This window comes from Echiichthys vipera (genome assembly GCF_963691815.1).
Source record: "Echiichthys vipera genome assembly, chromosome: 10".
Lineage (NCBI taxonomy): Eukaryota > Metazoa > Chordata > Actinopteri > Perciformes > Trachinidae > Echiichthys > Echiichthys vipera.
In genome coordinates, this window is record NC_139835.1 from 13,991,779 (window position 1) to 14,009,897 (window position 18,119).

Consider the following 18,119-nt stretch of genomic DNA (forward strand, 5'->3'; position numbering starts at 1 on the left):
TATCCTATGCCAACCGACAGTGAGAGCCGACTTCCTTGTCTTGCCGTGTAAAGCATCAGAGAAGAGGTTGTGCAGGAAGAAACTGGCTACAACATAGATACCCTGAGGAGATAGTGTACTAAAGTAGAGCCAACATTACAAAAACCCACAGGTTGAAGTGTTTATTTTCCAAGGCTCATGCTTTTGACCCATGTAACCCCTGTTCTACATACACACACAAACACACACACACACACATTGTGATTGGACAGTCACCAGATAAAGCAAAATTGCACAACAAGATGCAATCGCAAGTTTCCGAGGTGGTCAGAAATTCAATTGGCCACACTGAAAACAAAATATAACTCAATTTATAATAAATCGAAACACAGTTTTATGTGTGTCCTGCCAAGAATTCATTCATATGAAGGAGAAGATGTAGTGAGAGAAATCTATGTCTAAAAGTTGGAATATACATAGTAGAGCAGGTGCTCCATCCGCAATTTAAGGCTTTGGGTTTGGTGAACATTATGGTGCACTTTTTATTGTATATTACACACCTACTCAGACTAGGTCAGTAAACAGTGTAAACTGCAGGTCACTTTTGTGTACACCTAAAAGATCCTTACACCAAAATGTTATGCACATGTTGGCCAAATGGACCTGAACCTAAAGTATCTTCATCAAGCACAGAAGAATTGAGCTACAATATTTTCTATTCTTAGTATGAACATATGACTGCGGTTTGAATTATTGTCATCAACTACAACTGACAGTATGGACCATGACACATGGAGTGGGGAATGTGAAAGCAGCCTTGTCCTGTATGGATTCCCTATATAAAAATGTCACTTTATTTTGGCGCCTGATTGTGTTTGGGGTCAATCATGAAACCATAGATAACAGCTTGTGAGCACTTCCACTTCAGATAAAATAACAGGAAGCAACTGTGTATGTACCAATAATACAAATAACACAAATGACTTAGAAATATTCATTTCACATACTTGTGTTTTGTTTTGTTTCCCGAAGAGAGAAAACTAATATATTTTAGTGGGAAGAAGAAACAAACAGATAACCCAAGTGGGTAGAAGTGTGACAACATAAGTGTGACTCTTATTTGTGCACATTTTAAGGAAGATGTTTATATATTTTCTTTCTAAAACTGCTCTTTTCAAAGCCTTTAATAAGGCTTACATTTCCTGTCATGTCTAACATGCTCAATAAGTGCCCTGTTGCCATAAATAAGTGCAGGACAAACAAGCTAACAGCTAAGGTAATAAACAGATGGTGGAACAATAAAGTTCCACTGTTCCGATGGTCTCTTCCTTTAAGTCTGAACCTGAAACTGACTCAGCCTCTTCCTCATCCTGCTGAGAGCAAATCAGTCCACAGCTCAACGCACACAAGCAAGTGTACGCTTACACACACACTTAACCAAGCGAGTGCACACATACACAACAAAGTGAAGAGGCAGTGCAGTCAGGCCCTGCAGCTGTAACTCTATTCACTGTGGAAATATGAGGAATACAATCTCCCTGTACTCCCCCATTCAAAGCTTCAGTAAGCAACAGTGCATGCATCTCCAAAGACAGCCGAAGAGAGTATTTGTGGGTTATAAAGGACCGCTGTGGCACTGGGAAAACGATTTTTAGTCTTGCAAACTGTACCGCTCATATGCAGCATAAACTAAATTTGCAGAGAAAAGTGATTTTGCCTCGCTGTGAACTAATTGTTGTCTCGCCCTAGAATAAGGGTTGAGATAGAATCATTCCCTTCAGGCAAGTCTGATAACTATCAGCAAATGTGGCAAAATGAAAGAGTCTGGAAGGGAAAACTGAGAAAGGAACACACACACACACACACACACACACACACACAGACTTATTATCAAATTGCAGGCTCAGAAAGCTACTTGCTCACCTGCGCTGTAGCCACGCTAAGCCACTCAGCCAGTTGAGTGGCAGTAGACACATTCCTATTAGAGTCTAATGAAGCTATCTGTTCATGTCAGATAATAGCAGCTCTGCATCCAGGGCCATTGCTTCCAATTTACATTTCTCAACGAGCCGAGCCCACCACTCAAATTGAGCCGAGCGGGGGAATTTGAGAGCAGAAAATTAGACGGCTCTCATATCACAGGAGGAGAAAAAAAAAGCCCCCTCCAGCTGCACTTGGCTTGGGAAATAAGCACCCACACACGCACACAAACACACTCACGAATGCATGCATAAACACTGGCACCGCGCTCAGTTGCGGAAACACAAAATCACACCAAAAGATGCGCCCCGTCCAAGAAACTAGAGGAGTAGGCATACAATGAAATACATGTACTTGTACTTAAATGTACCAAATAAAAGAGGATCCACTCTCAGAATGAAAAGAATTTACAAACACACACAACCACAGTATGCATACACTCTTTCAGATACTCATGAAAACATGCACATATTCATGCACATGCGTATTCCAAGCGGGCACAAAATAAGAGCATACACAAACAGTCTTTCTCACTTGCTCCCTCACACCACACACACACACATACACACGTACAAATACACAGTCGGTTAGCAAGCTAGCGTCAGCCAAGCATATAGCCCTGCCCCATCAGGGAGTGCCTCTGAACGGGAACTAGGAGTATTAATAGCAAACTGAGCCAGCCTGTCTGAGAGAGAGAGCATAACATCACAGGGGTAGGAACAGGTGAATCAATATATAAACACATACCTATAGGCTAACACCGAACACACACATAAACTGACTCAGACAAAATGGAAGCCTGAGAAGATTCCATGCCACAGGCAACCACAATATCCTTACGGAATGCAACAATGGGGAATGCTACAATGGGGGCTGTGGGGCTGGGCACTGGAAACTATTGTATCATCCAGTGAGCAAACCCTAATGAGCACCTTTTGTAAATACATTGTGTGACTTTTAACGTAGCAATGCAATTCGCTTTTATTTTCTTCTTTTTACTTGCTTGTGACCTACTATTGCTTGGCATAGCATATATTGAAATATTAACATGAAGCATTGGAGCAAAAACCTACAGGGGGCCTATTTTGATGTCTACACTCTCGTCGTTTACAGCTAAGTTGATGTCTGGCACAAACTTGAATTCAACAGATTCTCACTCACTTTCAGTACAATATGATGGTATGAGAACAGAATCCGAGCAGATGCACTTGGAATATGTAATCCTCAGCCAAAGACGCAATTAAAATGTTGGATGAGTGAAAGAAGAAGAAGAAGAAGAAGAAGAAGAAGAAGAAGCAGAAGAAGAAGAAGAAGAAGAAGCTGTCAATCAGAGACACTGATCTAGAATCAACACATGGCTTGATCAGTAATGCGGAGACACCTCCATCTGGACTAAGTCACTCCACTCAGGATAGAATGGAATGGAATAGCAAAACGTGCATGTACGTTTGTACCTACCATCTCATTGTTAACATGGTGGAGAGGGCTTTGTCTTTGAAGCCTGGCTCTGTGCATGTGAGGGTTGGCAGGCCGCACTGCAGGCAAAGCAAGGCGACTTGTGTCTGTGTTAAAGGGTGAAGTGTTCACCTCCCATTATGAATTATTCAAGTGCAGAGTCGCTCTGTCTGATGCTGCTGCTGCTGCTTGCCCAACCCCTCTGCCCCCATTCCTCTTTCTTTCTTTCTTTCTTTCTCTCTTTCTTTCTTTCTTTCACCTTCTGCCTCATGTTATATCAGAATAGTTGGTTATATACACACATAGACATAAAGCAAACAGCACCCCTGCACATGTAATGTATAAAAGTATATCTCTACACAGTAAACCTGCATGCACTCCCACATAGAAACACACTTTTTTTTTATTGTATCTCACTCTGAAGCCTGAAACACATGCTGTTAAATTGAAGATGGCACTTTCCATTTCCAGCTCTTTGTTTTGCCAGCACACACACATAAATATAGGGCTATAGTATAGAGAAAGGGAGGTCTTTTTAAAGGAGGGTCGTGTGTAAGCATATTTCCAGCACCTCTGAAAGGTACCATCGCTCACGAACGCCCATCCGTCCCAGCGGGGCTGCCGCGCCGGGCTCTACGGGCCAGGCCTCCCTACCGCCGGCTAAAAATACCCGAGGCCTCTCGACGCCCCGCAGCGGGCCAACATCACACCATGCACACCCACGCAAAGGGACAATCTGCACCACAGTAAAACCAACTAACCAAAAGATCTTTATTTATTTATTTATTTTTTGCCGATTAAATATGAGGGGGAAATATTTCCAAACAATGTCAACCCAAGGCTCTAATGAATCCGCGACACAACATATTCCCTCTGTGTTCCTCAACTTTTCCCCAAAGTTGTATACAAGATCATTACGACCTAATGAAAGCCACGAAGTTAATGCTGCTCTTGAAAAAAAAAATGTTGTTGGAGGCACGGTGCCGAGATGGGATGGAAGATTAAAAAAAATATAAACTCTGGTTTCCTTTAAACGGGGAGGAAAATTATAAAACAATAACACAAGATTTGTATCATCCTGTTGAAAGCTGAGGTTTGTATTCCATGAAAAAAACACGTTTCTTTACTTATTATGTCATCCATATATTAAATCCATCAAGTCTATGGAAAGTCCCACATAGTTTTAAAGTTGGCAAATAACCCTTAGACTAATTTATGATAATGATTTAATATAAAATACAGAAATCTGCCAACGAACAGCAGATTACTTGTGACTATCTTCAAAACATCTTGTTTTAACTCTGAGAGCTCTTTAGTGATGTGCTGCGCGTTAACGGGCTAGATTTGATCAGCAGCAGCCTGTCGGCACAGAAATAAAATCCACTTGATCCACTTTATTCTCCACTCATGTGAACACTGACCTAAGTTTTGGGAATTGTCGGTTGGTCGTTAAGTCTAATTAATAACCATGAATATATTTAAAAAGAAAAAAAAACACTTTCTGGCACTTTTTAGCAACTTTTGGTGAGTTTTACAAACCGGCTAGTGAATCACTCTCAGATCTGATAGGCTATACCCTCCGATGGTGCAAGTCACAGGGTCCTCTGCTTTTACTTTATTCCACGAGGAGAAGTGTGTCTCTGGTCAGTGAATTTATGGCTTTATGATGGTTTTATCTGCTGTGTTTCTTCACCGAGAGTAGAATTTATGATGGGACCTGTGATTGAGGCTGGAAACTGAATCATAAATAGATTTATGAAAAGCAGGACGATCCATTTGCGCCAACACTGTTGAACATTTCTACCGGACGAGAGAAGCAGCTCTCTCCTCATTCTAAGTGTGTTTTGACCTGTGATATACTTGCGGTTTAGCAGTCTGTATGAATTTCTATACAATATGGAGACAGGGGCAGCTCGATACTGACACTCTCTGGCAGATTTATGTCGTGGAAAGGTAAATTTAACTGGCCGATTGCTTTCTTTCTTTATTATTATTGTCATATTGAAACTTCGCACAACTTATAAGCCATTAGAGGATTGAACTCTTTATCCACTTACTGCACACAACTTCTTCCTCTCTCTCTCTCTCTCTCTCTCTCTCTCTCTCTCTCTCTCTCTCTCTCTCTCTCTCTCTCTCTCTCTCTCTCTCTCTCTCTCTCTCTCTCTCCAGCAGACTGTTGTATATTTTGTCAGGGCTGATGTGTATTTTATGTGGTTTTTTTCTGCCTCACCCCCTCCCCAGTACTAAGGTCACTGCTACTAAAATATTCGTCCCCTTTTACCTCATTGAACTACTTAAATCATGACTTTTACTGTCCGAAATAAAAGTTTCTCGGGGGCAAAAGCAGTTCACAGATCCACAGAACAGATTTGCAGGGGGCCTAGTTGACCTTAACACATACACTTTTACTGATCTGAGCACTGCGATAACTGCCTACAGCATGAAGTGGCGCACAAAATGACACAACTGTAATACAAATATATATATATTGGATGAATACTTATATACAATACATATTTTCGTTCTCGAGATGAATTCAGTCTTAAAGAACTGTTTAACAAAGAAACATCTACCTTTAGGAGGACACCATGATGGTTATTCCTGGGGACAACTTTCTCTTTAACGATTCTATTCGATAAGGACTGCTCTTTGACCCATTGACCAAAACTTTCTAACCTAACATTAGAATACCAGGATGAGTTACTTTCTTTCTTTCTTACAGTTCTCTAGTCATGCGCCTTTACCATTTCTGTCAACACTAAATGACTGTAGCCTGGAGTAGATTACGTCTGCTAAAGGCTCATTAAGGTTAACTTAATGACTTCATTGGTATTAAGGTGTTAATCACTCAAACCTGTGTTTATATATTCCTTACCTAATTCACGGGGAGCACCATTTCAGAATAAGTATTTTATTTATTCGTTTCTTACAGGTAATAAATGTCATCATTTCTTCAGTCCCTTTAGACACTGTGACCCAAATCTTCACCTAAATGTATAGCAGTTTGAACCCTTTACAGAACTCAGAGATCCTTTCCGTTTTTACTTTGATCACTTAAAATCATGATAACTTTCGACCAAAGGGCGTGAAAGTGGCAATGTACTGGGAAAAAAAATACAAATACAATAAAATATATATATAAATATTAAAGTTAAGCAAACGTGCAAATAAAAAGGAAGACTGATACACTTGTTTGTATCCAGTTCCACGTGTTTCAAGAAGCGACTGACCCGTTTGTCTTATTCAGCCGGGTTCAAAACATTACCACATGCTTATCTCTAAGGAAGTTGGCAAAACGTGCGCTGGAAATAAGTAAAATGCAGGCGTATGTACCTTCTTTATATTTCCAGTTTGATGAAACGTGGGATTTACATTTTAATTTCAAACAAAGTCATCGCATGACTCTATAAAACGGACGGTTTACCAGATTCCCACAGCTTACAAGTCCACTGTTTTTTGGATGTATTCAGGTCAGGACCATAAAAAACAGACATCCGCGTTTTTACGCACAATGCGAGTATTGCTCATCTTCTATTTGGTGGCTTTTAAAGCGGCGTGATTGTACGCGTAACTGGGGCGTCCACCCCAAATGGTTTGTTGGATGAAAACATATCAAGACGAACCTCTAATGGCAACACAGACACCGGAGTTTCTTAAAATCTCTCTGCCCCGTAATAACTATGTGACTTTGGGAACCGTCTCGCCATCGCTGTGACGCATTCATCTCCGTTTAAATAACTGTTAACCCCCCCGTTCGCGACATTATCCGAAATTAGGCTATACACTGTCTGCCTGGTTTGGATCTACTTTCAAGTTTATTGTCTCGTTGTTGTGTGTTAGCACGCATATCCTGGCTCTCCGTGAACCTCGGGGTCACCTCAACGCTCTTCTTGTTTTTTTTTATTATCTCCATAATTTGGACAGGAGCAAGTCCGCGGTGAGCGCACGGCACTGCCCCGCGACGTGTGCCGTAGCGCACCGTTCGCGCTTGCACACACACACACACACCTACAAACACACACACACACACACACACACACACACACAGACATTAACACTCACGTCCGCTGACTGAGAGTTCACTTACCTTCATTGGGGGGGTAGATAATGGGAAACGCTGGAATAACGCAGGACAATAAATGAGGTAAAATGAAAAGGAGTGATCGCGGATTGCAATCCATGGCGGCGGATCAGAGGTACATAACTCCATGAAGCCACTGACTGATCTGAGAGCGTCTTCTCTCCACTCAGCTTTCTCCCTCTCTCTTGCTTCTCTTGCGGAGCAGTTTTCCGCTGGGTCCTACAGAGTCTGACAGCCAGCGAAAACACGGCGCTCAAGTTCACCACAGGTCACTTTAGATCCTTTAACACGGGCGTCTTCTTGACGCGAAAGACAAATTCGGCTATTCAGCATATTTTACAGCTTGAGTCAAAGCAAAACTGTAATTTGATTCACTGAAACTGAGAGCGGGGACTAAGGAAAATATTAGGAATATATATGGGAACAAGAAGCTAACACCCTATGTCCCTGTGACCTATAATTCAATATAAAATGAAGTTAGTCAAAATTAAAATGAGCTTTAACAGAAAGTATGTGCCCTATTATCACATCAGTGTATCAGCTCAGTCCAGGATCCACAAGCCTTTACCAGAACAAGTGAGTGTAAATCCAATTTACTTGGAAGCCAGTGTAGACTTACTATTTTTTTTTAAAAGAAGACTGAGGGACAGTCAATGAGAACCGTATGTGATTTTTAAATCTAACACAAGGAAGGTCTTGGTTTTAGACTTTGGAGCAAGCCGATATTGAACACTTGCTTTGCATCAAGAAACTGGAACAGCCAACAGGATCCTGTCATTTTGAATCCAGACTTTGACATGGCCAAGAGGGACGTGTTAAAAACCTTTTTGTGGAACAAAATGAACCCAGTTGTTTGATTTTTTTATTCTTTATTCTGTTACAGGAAGGGTGATGCAGATTACAGTGAGTTTTTTAAATGAAAAAAAAAAATGTGTGTAAGCACTTTTTTTGCTGTGGGTTATGATAAATCAAAAAAATTGCAGCCCTGATTAACTTGTTTTTATGTGTAAATACTTCCGTTTGTGATGACTGCTCCCATATTTTCATTTTTGTGCAGTTTTAACATGTATGGTCTACGAATATAAACGCATGTTTATCTATACTGTTCCCATATTTTGAAAGTTGTATTTGTCATTGTTTGGAGGGATATCTCATGTGTTTGTATTTGGGTCTACGGCATGCATTTTTCTGCGAGGGCCATTAGGGGCCCCTGACAACACAATACTTGATCCGCACTGAAAGGCCGGGGTGACGGTGTAACGTCAGGGCCCTCGCTGAGACGCCAGCTGTTGTGGTGGGGGGTTGGAGGCTGGAGGTTGGGAAGGCATCTGACGTATGGGAAAAGTTAAAAGACACAGAACACACAAGCCAACAACACAGCTACACTTGCATTTGTAGAAACTGCTAAAATATTCTAATTGCTTTAAAATTTCCTGAACGTTCTTTGGCATGCAGCAGGAGGTCTCACTCAGAGATAAAATACATTTCCAAAGAAATTCCTATTGCATTGAATAACACAAAATATTCTCTGTGATGAAAAACTAATTAACTGAGCATATTTCAATGATTGTGATTTTTTCCAAATCTGAAAAGAAGTGAGAGGGGATGCCAAAAGTCACAGTTTAACTAATGCTAATGTTATGCTCCCACTGAATAAACTTAATGAACTTTCTTTTAGAAGAATAATTATACAAACCATTGCGACATGGTAGAAAACATTGATAAATGTGTGGAAATGTGTCTAAGCCTATGCAAATGACATGCTGCACTTGGAAGAAGAAGAAGAAAAAAGGGTGCTACATGTGTGGTGCATTACTTTCACACACTGCTGCATTCTCAGGAGAAAAATCTGTTATGGAGTTATTTGTCTTGTTCACTGTGTTATGTAGCTGGTGGTGTGTTCAAAAGTCTTTTAAAGTTAACTTGGGCATTTTACAATGCATTTAATGTATATGTTTTTGAACAAATTACTTAACAGTAAACTCAGAGTACCGACTTACTCTGAGAGATTTAGTAGTCTCAGGTTGTCAATGGATACAGCGAAGAATGACACCGGGAGGTCTCTGGCCACATTATTAAGAGGCTGTGGATTTACGGCAGGTTTTAGACATGCCAGCATTTGTCATACATCACTTTCTACATCCCACTAATTCACTTATTACACATTGAAAGAGATTAATATGAGAGGCCCCGGCAGCTAACAATCAATTCCAAGGCTGGTTGTTCGGGGCTTGTAGTTTACAGATATGAGAATGTAGTTTCAATTGAGGAGTTTCTGAGAAAAGAAAATGCATTTATTTTGATTTTACATATACATGGGAAATTGTCAAAATTATTATTATACTGTTATAAAGAATATAACAGATCTTTATTGTCATTTTGCATAGAACAATGACAATCATTTTGGCAGCTCTACAGCAGTGTGTTTTCACCCCTGCTTGTCACATACTGCTGTTTTTTCAGGACCCTTTGGTGTGACTTGGCAGTGCCCTGAGTAGCCCTGCACGTCAAAAGCATGACCCCCCTGGTTGCTGTTTTAAACAGGGAACACGTTGTTTACATTGTGAGCTCACTCAGTCAACAAAACCACTTGGTTAGGGTAAGGAAAAGATCGTGGGTGGGGTTAATATAAGCGCGTTGTAACGTACAGTGACACACGGGACAGGAACGGGACACAGTCTGCAGTCTCCTCTGTGACCCGTCCACCACCACAACCTTCCTTTTTACACAGAGTTTGGCGCTCTTAATCCTGGAACACTTGTTCTGAGCATCTAATGTCACCACAGACTGGTTTACAGTTTATAACAGATATCTTATCTGGAATTGTTGTACTATATTATGTTATTCTCTTTACCTTTGACTACGTCTCATGTCGTTGACTATATCATAATGTTATGAGGATTATATTATGATGTGTTGCATTGACTTGCACTATATTCTTTTACTTTAAAAAAGACAAACACTACCATTACTTAACCATATCATGGTGTACAAGATATTTTGACTATGCTGCTGTTATTCACACTTCCACTTTATCAGCACCACAAACTCTATTTTAGTTTACGTAGTTTATAATTATTTATTTATGTTGTTTCCTATACTTTTATGTATTTATATCTGTTTTATACTAAATAACCAAATTAACATTAAAATGAATGTTGACAACAGAACAGATGGAAATTTAAAAAATTGCATCATAAACGAAAAGAGTATGGGCAGGAGAGTAAGAGAGACAGTATTCTTAAATAACATCATATTGTGGCATGTAAAAAATCTTCATGCTGACACTCAGACATAATCTGTAGTAATAGTTTTCATTTGGTTGTCTGAAAAGCACTGTCACTGTGCTTTTAGTCAATAAACCTGCAAGTTAGTTCAGACTAATTGTTGAAAAATCTGTTTCTGATTGTGGTGAATTGGAAAAATGTGATGGGTCCCTCCCGTCTACCCGCTTCAACATTTTTTCCCCTTTTCTCAATGAGTGTTTGTCCATTCTTGAACTTGTGCCAGTGGAACAATTCAGTATGAGATGGAGGAAAATATTGATTTAGAGCCGCAATTGTAGATCATGATGTGTCCTGACATGGCTGTATAGGGCTGCAAACTCACAGAACAGATGTTCTTTAGGAGCAGCTTTGAAGCTGCCAAAGCCTTTCTTCATTGCACAGTAACATACAAACAAACAAACAGATAGGCTGACTGTGTTTACTGCTTGCTGTCAGTACCCTCTTCCTCCCTGTGGTTCTCGGGCGGCACATTCCTCCATACTCACAGCATACAGAAGGAGGAGAAGCCAGCGGGCTGCTGGCATGTAACACTATCCCCCCACACCAAACATCATACCAGGAAGCTTTCTTACCACTGCCAGCACAACCACTCTTCACCCTTTTCCCTCATCCTTTTATTTAGTTGCAGACGTACAGGGGACTCTTAAACTGACACAAACTTCAATGACCTTATTGTTCTCAATAAAGCAAAGTATAACTTTGTATACTGTATATAGTGTATATATATATATATATACAGTATGTTATATGTATTATAACAATACTACTTCTTAATGTGTCCATACAAAAGGAATAATATGTAAGGGATAATGTAGCATGCATGTCATTAATGCAAATTAAAGCCCAACAGGGTTTATTTCAAAATAACAAAATTGCGAATGTCAGGTTAAAAGTAACATTTGTTTGACATCCCCAAAAATTGAATGGGCAAACTATGTTTATTTGGATTTAATTAAAGCATAGATCCAAATAGATCCAAATCAGTAAACGCCAACCTCTGATAACATTGTTTTGCATGTTTCACATAGATGCAACCAATTTCAAGTGAAAGTTTGTAATTTAGCATCAGGCATTGTGTTTGAAACATGTTAATATCAGCGTCATATCGTTATCGTATGATGGATGTGTTTAGTTGAGTGTGTCTAGATGTTTACACAAAGAAATGAAATCCCCCCCCCCCCCCCCCCCTCCCATTTCCTGTATTTGCACCCATGATTAATTGGGTCATGGTTCATGTGGTAAATTGTCCTCATCACCCTCAGAGAGACAACTCTGATAGGACTAACTGACCTGCTAGAGGGTCCTGTGAGAGAGAGCTGGACCTCATTCCCACTGCCAACGACTCTCTCTCTCTCTGTTTCCGGCCACAACAATGTCCCATCACATTGCTATAGTGCAGTCAGAAGAGGCTGATGATGGAAGTAGATTCATGGATTTGCTGGATAGATGATATGATTATTGTCCATGTTAAATAAAGGACTGTCTCTGTCTTTTTGTTATTTTTTAACTATTTTCCTTGATAAGGGATGCAATTCCGTTTAACCTGTGGGTTTTTTTTTTCTGCCATGGTAAGAATCGAGTTCAAATCTATGGTCAAGCTTGTTTATGTGAGCGACAACAAAGTAGTTGTTTGTGTGCAAATTTATTTCAATAATGTACTCAAAATGTTAGCCAAGTATTGGTGTATAAAGGTGTTCACGATAAAGAAGAATGTAAACTAGAAAGAAAGAAAGAAAGAAAGAAAGAATAAAACTGGAAACTGGGAAGAGGATGGAAGGAGAGCAATAAAGATGTGATGTGAATGTGAAATCTGAATGTAATCTAATTACAGCCACCAGACAAATGTACAATCTACAATACTACACCTCTCTGAAAAGAATGTAAGGTAGAAAATCTCCAGAAATGGAAATATCCAAGTGCTACCGCAAAATTGGTTATGTAACTGAGTAATTGTACATTGTTACTTTCCAACTCAGAAGTATTAATGCTTTCATTATGCTCCGAGAAACCAACACCTTTTAATATTCTTCATGAGACAAGAAATGCATCACAATAAAGATGTCCAAAGGAGGTTTTCTTCACCATGTTGGTGCATATATTATTTATACATATTCGTGTAGTATTTTTGTGCTACACTAGTTAGTTAAACAGTGCAGAGGACTCTGTCTTTTTTCATACCGATGTAGTGGGGATAGTGAGGATACTGTTTGTTCAGGGTGGTTGATCATGCAAACCAAACCAGTTCAAACTGATTAACCAGTAAGATGTAGGACACATAACTTCCCACATTCCTGATTTTTTTTTTTTTCCTGGGAATGAGTAGCAAGTCGGCATAAACCAGCTACATCACTAATGACTTATTTGTTGAGTTTAATAGAGATACAGAGCAATATACTCTGTAACAGACATTTAACTACATGCCAATGAGAAATGCCCTAGAACGAAACAGTCTTACATGACGGTTTATTTTCTAGAGGACAGCTAAACAAGGGCTGAACCATAAAAGCTGGTAATTAGAGAGGGAGGAAACAACATTTGGTCTCCTTGATGGCACTGAGGTTTTGTTACAAGGAGACACACAAAAAATGCAAACAGGCAAACAGAAACAATCTCTCTCTCTCTCTCTCTCTCTCTCTCTCTCTCTCTCATACTCAAACACACACACACACACACACACACACACACACACACACACACACACACACACACACACACACACACACACACACACACACACACTACAATAGAGTCTTGTGAAGAGACAAGTATTTAACTATTATCCATTTTACGTTAGGTTCACTGAACATACTGTAAACCCATACACTTCCTTAGTGTATGGGTTTCCTTAACTGTGTGGTATCCCTCAACTCAAGTGTAACTTTAGATCTTGAAATGTAAAAAAAATATATATTGTTTTAATTGTAAAAAATAAACAATTCTTAGAAGCAGAATACTAAATCACTAATTTGACTGAAATAATACTACTAATAATGATAATAATAGTAATAATAATAATAATAATAATAATTTTAATAATAATAATTATAAACTATTTCCATGGTTTTGCAACATAGCAGTCACGGCTGAGAATGAAAAAATTAGCTGAGGTGAATGAAAGTATAGTAAGTTTTATGAAGGAGTTATGTCCTTATACAATAAGACATCCGTCACAGAATGAGCTCTCATCAATCTTTGAGGGACAGTGTCTTAACCCCCATCTGACTCCCTCTGCAGTTCCCTCTGCCAGTATTATCTTGGATATTATTCCTCCTCCATCTGCCATAGGATTAGATCCATGTACATGCATGCACATACACAGTGACTTTGGTTTGAGAACAATCTCTGAAAAATAAGACCTTGGCAGCAATGCCCTCCACTTCTAAATCAACTACAGAGTGACGCAAATGTGTTTAAGTTATATCATTTATTTTGCAAGTCAAAAAAGTCAGTTTGTCGTAGGCTTGTCATAGTACAATTTAGTTTTGCGTGGAACCACTATATCTCCAATCTCATACAATACACGTCAACTTGCTAGCTAGCTTGAGCTAGCTATCAATCAATAATCAAAATCTCTCAGTAATAATGTGTCTGTGCGTGTTTGTATGCTATCTGATGGCTTCACTCTTGGAGCAGCAGTCTTCATTGGGAAGACAGTAAGGTCTGTTGCTGCACTGTTGCAGAGACATTTAACTAAAATATTCAGGAGAAAAGCACCTTAATTATACAGATGATGGAGTACAGGCCCTGAAGTCGTGTGTGTGTGTGTGTGTGTGTGCGTGTGTCTGTAGGTGTGTATGAGAGTGTGTCAGTATCACACAGCTTCCATAATAGCATCTAATTGGCCTATGGTTCCGCAGATCTCTCACTGTCATTGGGTGCATCTGTGCTGTCTAGACTGTTGCTGTGCTTTTTTTCCAGACATAGATGTGCAGATATACGTACATACACACACACACACACACACACATACATACTATATATATATACATACACATAGATAAGTGTGCGCAAACATTCACTCACTATACACATCCACACAAACAAACTGTGGTGTATTGTGACAGACTCTGTGTTTACTTCTGGTGCTGTGGGAGAGGAAGACGAGACAAAATGGAAGGCACCGTGGAGTCAGGAAGCAGAAACACACAAACACACACACTTGTTGTCTGCTTCCTGCCAAAGCTACTAAATGAGGTGTTCCTTTTTCATTAATCATGGCTGTTGTTAACGTTACCTGAGCGCCACACAGTCAAGCAGCTGGAGGGAGGAAAAAAAAACAGCTGGAGCAGTGATTGACACTGAACAGCCTTGCATATGCACTAATTATATTACATTAATGTGATTATTTCAACACCTACTCATTAAATTACATTTTCAGCCTACACAGAGCATTTTCATTAAGGGTATATTTATTTGTGAAGGCACACTTATATGGCGTTTACACAGACGTGCTGTTGATACAGAAAAACACGACAATAAATGGGCTGTAAAAAAACGGATTATTGTTAAACAAGTGTTGCTTTGGGACCAACTAGTTCTACTGTATACTAAAGCTAAAACTAAACAGGATGTAATGCAAACATATTGATAGTAATGTCTTCCACTGTAAACCACCCGTTGTGGATTTCTGTGTTTCTGTCATCTGCTCCTACTCTAGACTTTGGAGCTATGAACAGTTGGCAAGCATGGTGCAAACCAAGGCTATGGGTGTGGTGCACATCTACAAATGTAATCCCGACTGCGTTCATAAGACCTTGTGTTGAAAGATCAGAGCGTCCTGGCTACATCCTTACTGGAAGCCTCTCTGGGATGTTTTTGCGGCAACACTCTTAATTGTGCTACGATGCATAATATGCAGATTACAAACCCACTGGAAACACAGCTAAACATTTCTTACAATATAGCTATTCATTAGTCAAACATCGCGAGACAAACCTTTCAACCACAAGGCATTTTAACTGCTGTGAACTGTAAAGGAGTGCCAAGAAAGGCTTTCCTTGGTGTGTATTATGTTTCAAAGATTAGAAGTCAATTAAAAGAAAAGATAAAACTCTCATGACATCTGCAATATAAATTACTTTTTTATATATCATCATCTTTAATTTACTATACTCTCAGGCAAAATGATTAAACCTACACTTTCTACATGTTGGGTGCTGTTTTGAGTGCGGTAATAAACATGCATTTACAAGGAGCTTATGGAGCATTGAAAAGCTTTATAGAAGCTGTTAGAACATGCCGTTGACTCTGTTCACGCATAAGCAGACCAACCTCTGTTAAATAACTCAAGTAAAATGTCAGAGGAAAGTAAGGCTGAGTTGCTAATGTGAACAAGTGAACAATTACTCATGCTTCTTGCACTGGGAATGATTATATTTGCTCAGTTGAAAATAATCATGTCGACCCATAATAAGAGGTTGTTGTCACATTAGCGATTATTCATTGCTGACGATGCTCAGATTGCTTGCTTGTCGAATAAACCTGCACACAAGGACAAACACCTCCATAATAAGAAAAATCAGACATTCTTTCAACTTGTTGTTACCCATATCAAGTCTACAGGATGTTTTTGATCTTTTCCAGCCAAACAAACTTACAATAACACCTGATGAGTCCAGCACAACCTGAATTTAGAGACAATCAAATCAAAGCCATGACATATAAAACATATGACTGACTATACGTAGACAGTGCTCACTATGAACTGAATTTTAATGGCTATATTTTGCTCTTTCGTGCAAGCCCATTTCACTGCATTGTCACGCTGTTCTCATGTTTAGTAATCCTCTCAGAAAGATGTAAGAGATCGTGAAAGTCTTATATATCTCTATATCTCCAAATAATAAACACAGGACGCCTTAAGCCAGCCATTAAACCTATATCTGACTAAGTTTAAAGCAATATCCCACAGCTGGTGGGCTTCAAGGTGTTTAATCTCAAGCTTTCCTCAAGAAATTAAATTTGTACTGGTAAGATTAATCATTCCTAGTGACCACAGTTACTATTGTGTTTAAAAGAAATACTAACTTCTGCCAACTATGAGCAACAGATTACGTGGTAAATATATGGCAAATAGGCAAACAAATTGCAGTGAGGCAATCAGTCCCACTTTGGATCAAGTTTGAGCCACCGGCTTTAATTGCCAAAGGCTTTGGGCATGCGTATTGAAATTGTGAATTCCCACACGTGACATTGCGAGTGTGGGACTGTCCCCACACAGTGGCTTCCAGAGCCAAGCCCTTTTAATACAACCTTTTAAAACTATTCTATCCAGCCACTGACCTAAAATTGTGTAATAATACTAAATAATAGCAGCAAACGTCATGTATTAATCCAGGCTTATATTTATATTTCTAAATAGTTACTCAGTACCACTAAAATGCCCCACTTGCCCCAAATGACCCGTCACCACTGTATATGGATATCACCTAAAGTCACAGTTTATGAATGAATGACTGGATAACTCACAAAGGTCAAAGTGAGCCAACAACTCCATCATTAGTCATCATAAGCAACACGGTTCCAGTAAAAAACAACTGGCACTTCATCATGAATCAGGTATGTTGGCATCCATTACCCCATTATTTGTCAGTGCAGTCTTAGTATGTATATCCTCTGGAACACATGGTTACCATCAGCATCACTCGTACCACAAAACCACAGTGTTAGTCTAATCTCTAAATACCGTGTGTAATGGGCCCGTGTCATAATGCTGCTTTGCTTTATGACACACACAGTACTCGAAACGGCCCAGTGATGAGTGCGTGTTTGTACCACATCCAACCCTAAACACTGTAATACTGAATGGCAAAACCCTCATCAGTCGTCACGGCGGCTGTATTTGATGTGAAGAGTGTCTGATGCTCTTCCTGTCTTGTTTCAGACCTTTAAACGCATTCTGGGCAGGGCTTAATGCGCTTTTACTGACAAGCAGGCGCACAGTCTGAAGACGGAAAGTGTCTGTATCTTTGTGTCAGGTTTTTATCTGTGCGTGTTGATTGGGGAAGATGGCATTGTGTCTAAAAAGCAGAGACATTTGGGTTAACGTATATCATCCTCTGTCTGTCTTAAACTGTCACGATCTAGTTCTCTTTCTGTGTCTCTCCAACTCTCTTTCTCTGCTACCAAGACTCATCCTGCGAACAGAGAGATTACCTCCATTTGTCTTCATTAGCATATTAGCTAACAGGCCCTTTGCTAAAGCCCGTGGGAAACTGCTGTAATTGCTAAGATAGCTGTAGACTAAACCACTGAAGGAATGTGTAGAGCGGCTTGTGCACGTGTTTCAGTAATGGAGGGATTTCAGAGATGAACTTCACCTTGACTCTTGTGTCTCA

The 18,119-nt window shown here is 39.7% G+C and overlaps 1 protein-coding gene across 5 annotated transcripts in view; it reads right to left on the reverse strand.

Moving 5' to 3' along the window:
* The window catches only part of epha3 (eph receptor A3), a 102,405-nt gene extending 94,780 nt beyond the window's left edge, over positions 1–7,625 (reverse strand). For all 5 annotated transcript variants that reach the window (XM_083921830.1, XM_083921829.1, XM_083921833.1 and 2 more), the window contains exon 1: positions 7,502–7,625. In XM_083921830.1, coding sequence (XP_083777956.1) covers positions 7,502–7,595 — 94 coding nt within the window. In that variant the 5' untranslated portion in view covers positions 7,596–7,625. The remainder of the gene's footprint in view (positions 1–7,501) is intronic.
* Between the last annotated feature and the right edge of the window lie 10,494 nt (positions 7,626–18,119).